General features: G+C 29.3%; 1 protein-coding gene across 1 annotated transcript in view; it reads left to right on the forward strand.

Annotated features, from left to right (window-relative positions):
• Window positions 1-1965: 1965 nt before the first annotated feature.
• LOC111681657 (inactive phospholipid phosphatase 7) overlaps window positions 1966-9956 on the forward strand; it is a 53002-nt gene continuing 45011 nt past the window's right edge. Inside the window, exon 1 of the mRNA XM_023443540.2 lies at window positions 1966-2280. Coding sequence (XP_023299308.2) covers window positions 2278-2280 — 3 coding nt within the window. The 5' untranslated portion in view covers window positions 1966-2277. The remainder of the gene's footprint in view (window positions 2281-9956) is intronic.

A 9956-nucleotide genomic window follows, 5' to 3' on the forward strand; every position in this document is an offset into this window, starting at 1 on the left:
TATATATATATATATATATTATAATATATATATATATATATATATATATATATTATATATATATATATATATATATATATATATATATATATATATATGCAAATTTTTAATACAATTTCGATTGCTTTCAAGGCAACGATGTCTAAACAATTGTTGAGACAACATTGTCATGACAATCCTATTACGCTAATAACAATCGTCTGTAAGTGCAAATTTTTTATCATGATAATAATTTAATGTTTATCATAATAAATATTTTTTCTAACAGCAAAATGTTTATCATAACGATGCTATAACGCTAATAAATGCTGTTAATTTTTTGTCATGACCTCGATTTTCCGTGATGGTCAGGACAGGAAGCATTCTGTATAATCGATTCTCCCCGTTAATGGAGTGCCAACTTTTCCTACTTTTTTAATAGATATTTTTATTTATTAATAAATGAATATGTACATATTTATATAAATGTGATATAATTCAAGGATTTTATATTTATAAATGATTCAAAAATATAGAAAAAAATTTTGTCAGAAAACAGTAAACAGTAGATAAGGATTTCATGTCGTATAATTTCTAATAATAATCGTTTAATGTTGTATGTCTCTTATTTTCCAATTTAGTATTTTCGTTTTACGGGAATTCCCCTTTTTGAATTTTTAATTGTTCATGATTGTTAAAAAAATAACAGAATTTTGCTTATAATTACGGATAATAGAGGTAATCACGGTTAAACGATGCTAAAAAATTTAAGTCAATCAAAATTAAAATTAAGTCGATGCAAAAATATCCAATTTACCACGCAATACCTAATTAGGGTTCTATAAATCGACTTTCGAATAATCGAACAATCGACTTTTTGTCGAAAAAATTTAGGCTTCTGGCTTCGGAAAAGGTCGAAAATATTCGAAAAAAGTCGGAAAAAGTCGAAAAAAAGTCGAAAATGGTCGAAAAGTCGGAAAAAGTCGACTATTTATGGCAACATTATAAATTTACGCTTCTGGCTTCGGAAAAAGTCGAAAATAGTCGAAAAAAGTCGAAAATGGTCGAAAAGTCGGACAAAGTCGACTATTTATAAAATATTAAAAGTCGAAAAGTTGAAAAATCGACTTTTAATTAAATGAAAAAAGTTTAGAAGTCGAAAAATCGACTTTTAACTAAATGCAAAAAGTCGAAAAGTCGACTTTTCATAAAAGCAAAAATACGACTTTTTGTTTCAACTATAGAACCCTATACCAAATTCGTTTTGACAGTTAATCGCCATGTTGTTTTATTTATTTTTTAATATTTTGTAATTTTTGGGAATATTCGTGAATGTGTATAAAACAAAAATAATTTTATTGCATTGTTTTAACAATTTGTTATTTGTTGTTTGTTTCCAACCAATTTAAAAAAACAGCTGATTATAACAAATACCCGATACAAATTAGAGATGACACTAATTCATTCGTTATTCGCAGCTGAAATTTTGTATGGCGAATCATGTAAATCAGTTCGTAATTAGACCACAAAGTATACAGAGATGTTACTTTTGACATTTGAAAAAGTCTAAAATCAGCTTTTGTTTGATTTTGAAATTGTTTGGTGTGAAGAGGTATATAAAATACAGCTAAAAAAAATCATTGAATTCGTTTTGTGCGAAAGAGAGGGAAATAGCTTTTTGCTCGTGACGTCTCTGTATACCCTGTGATTAGACGTTGAATGATGATTGGGAGCGTGAATTGTGAATAGTTGTATCGTCTGAACGTTTAATCACAAAGTATACAAAGATGTCACTTTTGACATTTGAAAAAGTCTAAAATCAAATTATATCAACTTTTAGCAAATAAAAACCAATTAAAAATGGCTCCATAAACAATTTGGGTAGTTGTCAATATATACTTTGCAACTTCCTTAAATTACAAATTGTCAAAATACAGTTTGACAACTTGCATTCATTATCGAGCCTAAAAAAACTAGTCAGATGTTCTAGTGTTGCTACTGTATTTATATACTTTGTCTAAAATCAGATTTTGTTTGATTTTGAAATTGTTTGGTGAGAAGGGGTATATAAAATACAGCTAAAAAAATCATTGAATTCGTTTTGTGCGAAATAAAGGAAAATAGCTTTTTGCTCGTGATGTTTTAAAAATTGAACTAGAAAATGCTAAAATGGTCACACTGGTTATGAGTTATATTTGTCAAGTATAGACCAAAGTAAATTAATTGCATAGAATAGTAAATTAATTTTTGGTTCGTTTATTTCGCAAGCAAATTTTTTTATCAAGACCTGAAATTGAAATGGTAAGTGTTTTTTAAATATATCATGAAAACGACACTTTCGACACATTTGTTTGGACTGCAAATGGAAGACTTTATATACAGCCATAATCATCTTTCTATTTAGACATATTGAAATTTAAGTACTCTTCAAAAGGCAAATTTTGATACTTTATTTGTAATTTTGCAACAAAAAATCATTCCTATTCTATTCCTTAAATATAAAAATTATAGGAATAGAATGGGAATGATTTTTGTTACAAAATTACAAATAAAGTATCAAAATTTGCCTTTCGAAGCGTACTAATATTTTCAGTTTGTCTTAATAAATATGTCTATCTGAATATGAATATACTCATAAATTAATCATATAGTCAACGGAAATGCTAAAAGGCGTAATTTAAAAATGGTCAAAATTTTTAGAACTCTATCTTTAAAAGCTTCCATTTTATTGACATAAAACTCAAAAGGGCGTAACAACAAATTAGTCATTTCCACAAATCAGAAATTCTTAAAAAGCAACATAATAGACAATGCACAGGGGGTCCCCCTGAACAAAACTTGGAATTAGCTAAACTACAATGTTTTGGTATACATTATGGGTATGGATGGAGGAAGTACCCAAATATGAAATAAAAAAGAAAAAGTTGATGCAATTTTTTTTTGCTAAATTTTTAAAACAAAATTTTATTTAGAAAATAGTTTATAACGTTTTTATTTACAGCCTAATTACTTTTGCGAAGGACTAAATTCATCTTCCCAAAAATTGTTCGATTTTCTGAGAGAAAATTCTTACAATTATATAGGAATCCAAATTTCGTGACATTTATTTAGTAAATTTGAAATCCCTGGAAATATATCTAGGATTTTATGGGCCTTGTTGTGCACTCCTTAACCAGTGGAAATGAAATCCAATACCTCCGGTCCACCAATACAAATATATGTGTAGTTAACATTAATTATTTTTTAAATTTTAAAGTTTGAATTATACGAAGAGCTGTTTTATTTCCATTATTTTGTCACTAAAAATCGCTTACAGGATAATAAGTGGTTTATATTCCCTTCTCAAATGTTACCCAACTCTAATGACGTTTTCTTTTCGTACAAAGAGATTACGGCTAATATTCCTGTAAAACTTATTTACAATAAACTAATAAAGTATCAGTCAATACAAAGTCGTTATTTATTAATTTTAACTATTTTACTGATTACACTATGCAACCAAATTTGGGTCTTCGAATATTTTCCGAACAAGACCAACGGAAAACGAAAGTAGTTGTTTAATTCATATGCATTTTAAAAATAGCTTTTTTCAGTAAAATTTTCTCATTGTAATATTAAAAAATTTAATGCTCCTCTCTGATTTTGATGTAATTTGGTACACACATATTCTTTTCATACATATACAAATTTTAAGTTCTCAAAAATTTCCAAATTCGTTACGATTATGATCTTATCGGTGTTCATATTTCTAACAGACTTTTTAAAAGTGATTGAATTTTATATTTTATACATTGTAACATATTTATACAATTTTAATAATTTTAGACTGTAGTAGTTTGACAATACTTTATTTAAAATATTGTGGATAATTATATAAAAAATGAACTTTAGTCAAGGATATCTTAAAAACGGTATCTCCTATTTCCATTGTTCCTTTTCTAAAATTTGTTTATAATATCAACCATATCATATAAAAAATCATAGTTTTACCATGAAGGGATCCATAGAAAAACTAATTGTAGTAAACTAATTCATTTAGTAAAGTACAAATATTAAAAATTTAAATATCTAAGACCTTAAGTAATTTAATAATTTATATATTGATTTATTTTATTGGACATGCATATTAAATTCATATATGGAAAAACAAAACTTTAAATGCCTATAAATTAAAAAATTTGGAAATTATAATCTACTAATGGTCTACGTTCATTTCCCCTTGGTCTCATTCGGGAAAGATTTTCTTGTTGTACACTGTTATGTAAATCAATTTATTTCGTATTCAATAGAGTTTTTTAATAAAATTTAATTATTTTCATAGCAGTGTTAGAAAAGTGAGCCTAAACGCCGAAAAGGCAAACATTTCATTTTTGGTGTTGTAGAGAAGATTTCGGAGTATCTTTGGGATATGGTTGCTCATAGGTAGGGTATGGATAGCGATCGAATTCAATTCGCTCGAGAGCGAGTTTAATTCGAGAGATTTAAATATTTAATTTTTCCAAAAATATAAACTCGCGATAAAAGTTTAAAATTTAAAGAGCGATTCGAGTCGAAACGAGTTAATCGCGAGTTTTATAATTTTGTAAACACAAAAAATTAAAATTTATAAAACATAAGCATTTGACTGATATGAAATAACCGCAAAATAGGAAATGCAATGAAACTATGTGCATATTTATGTATTTGTTCCATCTTTTCATGCAATATCATTAAAATGACGATTTTTTACCATATTTGCAATTTTTTCCTTTTTTCAGAAATAAAACCAAACTTTACTATTAGGATTTAATACACCTCTTGAGGTATATAAAAATAATAATTTTTGTTATAAGAATCTGTACTTAAAAGTTCCAAGATGTATTTTTGGTGTCGTTCTTCTGTTTCTAATTGAATTGTATGGATCTTAAGTCCCTTTTCGTACCACTAGGGTCGATATATTCCGACAAAGTTGGCTAGTATACATCTATGTACATATTTGCACTAATATATTTTAAATTTTCAATACATTATATCGGTATACAATTCCAAAACATGCCTTTACAAAACGTCATCCTATACAGTAGATTTAAGTTTTTACTATTCGTAACTTTCACGCTTATGTTGCCCATTACAATAACACTAAGTCCAAAAATTGGGGTTTATTTTGATCATAGTAATCAATATTTAAACATATATCGATATTTTTGAGTTAGACCATAATGATATAGTGGCATGCAGAATAGACTTCATTGGTATATAAAAATAATAATACTACCATATTGAATGGTGTTTCTTCGAGGCATCTTTTGTAGTTATACACTTTTACAATACATTGAAAACTTAAAATATGTAAAAGCTGATATCTAAAAGAATATATACAAGAAAACTTTCCCCAAAAATTTTTGGCCTTTAGATACTTTACTTTAGAATTTTAAATTGTGCCACATAATTTAATGGTGTGTGCCAAGAGACAAAAACATTAAACGATTATTTTTAGTAATTATATAACATGAAATCCTTATCTACTGTTTACTGTTTTCTGACAAAATTTTTTTCTATATTTTTGAATCATTTATGAATATAAAACCCTTGAATTATTTAATTTTTATATAAATATGAACATATTCATTTATTAATAAATAAAAATATCTAATAAAAAAGTAGAAAAAGTTGGCACTCAATTAAACGGGAAAATCGATTATACAGAATGCTTCCGGTCCTGACCATCACGTAAAATCGAGGTCTCACTGTATTTCAATTTCTATTTGTGTCTTGTTATATTTCTTGCTAATTATGTATGAAAATCAAAAAGGGGTGTATGTATGTATGTATGCATGCATGTATGTATGTATGTATGTATGTATATATGTATGTATGTATGTATGTATGTATGTATGTATGTATGTATGTATGTATGTATGTATGTATGTATGTATGTATGTATGTATGTACAGGAATTGATTTAATAAGTAGGTATTTATTTGTTCTTTTAAATGTCTAAGAATTTGCTTGTGGTTTTATTACATGTTTACCCTTTTGCACGTGTGCAAATAGAGTTGGAATACTTCTAGTAACCCAGCAGTTCGACAAAGAGTCAATGCATACGAAAAAGACAGTAATTTCCACTATTAGTTAACCACCTGGAAGATTGTAATTCGTATGTTTTGGGTCATTTGTCACGAATGTACACTTTGTAATCGAGATTGCAGACAGTCGTCACTTTAGTGTCCTCTTTGTAAGCGGGAGCGGAGACTCCGAAAGTAGTTCTTTGGAGAAATGATTATTACTTTCTACTAATATGCCACCATCTAGTTGACACAAATTTATATCTTTCGGGTCAATCGTCACATTATTGTCAGATAGTATTCTAGAGTAGATACTTGAAATTTTTAACCTTTATTTCCATTAAATTACCACCTGTTGGCTCCAATTCGCATGTTTTGGGCCATTCATCAAGAATAAAAGTAAATCGTCACTATCCTAGAACAAATCCATGTCCTAGTTTTATAGCAAGAAAAGTAGCGCCTGTTAAATAGCTAGTAATGTGACTGACTTCCAAGAACCCATTTGAAGATTACCATCCTTTGGAAGTGTATGAATATACATACATATGTATATGTATGTATGTCCATTAAAAAATGCATTTTTTGTGTGACTGTATACATATGCATATGTACTGTATTTTTCATAACCAATAAATTCATTGCATTTGGTGCAAAATGCTCTTTCCACAGAAACCAGTGTTAATGGAACTGATAAAGCCACATCTAGAAAATGTCCCATTTAGGATCATATAACTTCTTCGTTTTCCAATATTCCAAAACATTTGTGTTTTTGTTGTTGTAACAGGTCGACTGTGGCCGATAGTTCTTTCCTGGGGAAAAAACTTACGGTTGATATAGCTGTCGCTGGGTTGACAATCTTTGGCCGAGTATGACTCGGGTCGTTCCGGAGCGAAGATCCAATTGTCGTGGGAACGAAATATTTGTGTCGAAGGGAACTCTTTCTAATATTTGTTTTGTTGTCGCCTTATTTTTAGTAATTCATTTTTGTCCATGTCCATCAATGCACAGTGGGGCAGAATGGAAATTTTTTGGAAATAAATCTGGCATTTCTAAACGGCTGATCCGATCGGGAAAAAATTTGGCGTGAGCGTAGCCAAGGAGTATTCGAGTTTAAGTTTTGAAGATGAACCCCGCAGATGCCCAAGGGACGGAGCTGTGGCGGCTCAAAGTAGGGTACCTACGACATGTAAAATTTTTAAACTCGTGCCATTTTTTTGTTTTTCACCCAAATACAAAGATTTTTATATTTTCTGAAAGCGTTCAACGAGATCTTGAAAAAACATGCTTGGACATACTACTTATCTCTTATACAATCCGAGTTATTATATTTAGTGATACAAAATTTACCATACCTTGGTTCGCCTTTTTTTGAATACCGGGCGTAATTTTGGACCAAATGGACTCAATTTTTTCTTGTTAGTTAGACAACAAAATTTCCAATAATATACAAAAAATTTTAGATTTTTGCCCTTTTTTGCCAAAAATGTGTCTTAACTCTTTTATTAATAAAATAAAATTTTCTTTAAGAACATATAACAATTTCATAGTTTTCTAAAAGATATCTTTACGCAGAACTCTTTGGCGTAAAAAACTTGTCCTGTTTTTTGAAAATGTTACCGTCATTTGTACCACCGCAACTTGGAAGTGGTTTGTCGATGTTTAATCCCATCTGAACTTTAAATTCTTCTTGGATTCTGCTTTTTTCCGCAGCTCTCAGTTCTTTCAATTCTTCATTATTTTTTGTTGATTTAGTAAAATTCTCTGGCACACTTCTATATTTGAGGTCGTATGCTATGTGTAAAAAGTAATCCAAAAATCGTATTTTGGCATGAAGTGGTGAAATTCCGAAAGACAGGACTTCTTCATTAATACTTTTGCTTTTGTTTATATTTGAGAATTGCGACTTTTTCTCATTTCATATTGAGCATGGCATTGCTGACCTTTCCATCAATCATTGTTAAGCTTAGCTGATATGATACGTTAATAGAGAATTCCTTTATTTTTATGCAAATGGGCTCCAGTGAATTTATTTCATCTTTTAAATATTCCACTAAATCTTTTGTTGTTTTCTTTGACTCCTTTATATATTCAAATCCAATGGGTCTACAAAAAATTTTTGAACCCGGAGTTGTATTGATCCATATATCTTCAAATGAATTTGCGATGCTTGACGATGATGGATTAAGGGAATATGAACGAATTCGTAATGGCTCTAATGATGACATAAATACACTTTTGTAGTCTGCTAAAAGGACGCAGTGGCAACATTTTCAAAAAATAGGCCAAAGCGTTCTGCGTAAAGATACCTTTTAGAAAACTATAAAATTGTTATATGTTCTTAAAGAAAATTTTATTTTCTTTTCACCATAGTGTATTTTAAACATAATTGATCTTACAGTCTAGTTAATAAAAACATTAAAAAATTTGAGTCGATTTAAGCCGAATGATTCGGCGGCGGCTCAAGCAACTAAATATAGTTCGGCGGCGGCTATGCTCCGACTCGAAGCCGGTCGACTTCGACCTCTGATTCATTGCTGGTAAACATTGAAGAGACGTAGATTCAGTGTTGCCAACATTGGTCAAGCAAAACGCGCGCAAAAAAAATTAAAAAGGGGTAAAAAAGCGTAATTTTCTAATTGAAAATGTGTAAAAAAAAACTAACGTTTTTTCAGTCAAATATTGTTTATTTTAATAAAAATTGCATATTATTTCGCTCATTTCCTACAAGACTCCAAAATTCGTTTTTTAGAACATTGGGCTGCAAAACAAAACATGCGTCATACTAAAGTCTTTCACCGGTGTGAGTTAGATTTTTAGTAACGTAAGAACTAAAACTAATGTTTGACGAATATTAGATAAATAAGATGAGAATTTTAAAAATAGTAAAATTTCATTAAACATCCAAACTGACAGACACACTACCAACTGGCCAACCGATGTATCCACACCCAAATTGTAAAATTTTACAAAACTTATGAAATATATTTTTTTTGCAAAATCTATATATATATTATTTTTAAGTTTTTTTGAGTTCTGGAAAAATTGTTAATTTCACTGATAGTGAATAACATAACTTATTTTAAAGTATTTTGAATATTTTGTTTTTTTTGTTTTTGAAGAATATTTGCTTTTGTACATTTTGTACATAGATTTTGTTTTGTTGGTCAGTTATAGACCAATCGTCATAAAATTCGGCATAAAGAATTATAATAAAAATCTTTTTATTGCGAGTACAACGATGAAGTAATCATGGAGGCTTTATATATGAGGGATAGATTCAATTGTGTAAAAAAATTATATAAAACTTATTTTTTGTCAATTTTCATCGCTGTACTCATATTTTTAAGGGGACCTTAATAGGGGGTAGGGTACGTTACCGATAAATCCGAATTAAATTCGGTAGGAAGATTACATTTGTATAAAAGTAGTTTATTTCGAATTTCTCCGCTAAACACGTATTTTTAAGTCAGTAATAAGCGTTAAAATCAATTTTTGAAGGTGACCATATGTGGGGGTAGGGTCAATTATGAACCGATTGCCGTAAAATTTGCTAGAGAGATTTTGGCTTATATAAAACATATTTATGTCGAATATTTTTAAGTCAGTAATGAGTATTAATGTCATTTGGTAGAGAAATTTTGATGCATATAAAAATTTGTGGAAAAATTTAACTCGTTTGCTCTTTACGTTTTAACCCTATCGTGCTTTCAACAGACAGACGGACGGACAGATGAACAGACGGATGGACATGTTTAGATCGCCTTAGAATTTAATAAGGACCCAAAATATATACGACCAATGTGTTACAAACGGAGTGACAAAATTAATATACCCCACTCATCTTGGGTATATGTTGGGTATAAAAAGCACTAAATGCACTGTCATAAAATTAGAAAGCACCACTTTAGTGCCTTTTTGAAGAAAGGCACCATG

Source organism: Lucilia cuprina, chromosome 2 (genome assembly GCF_022045245.1).
Source record: "Lucilia cuprina isolate Lc7/37 chromosome 2, ASM2204524v1, whole genome shotgun sequence".
NCBI classification, from domain to species: domain Eukaryota; kingdom Metazoa; phylum Arthropoda; class Insecta; order Diptera; family Calliphoridae; genus Lucilia; species Lucilia cuprina.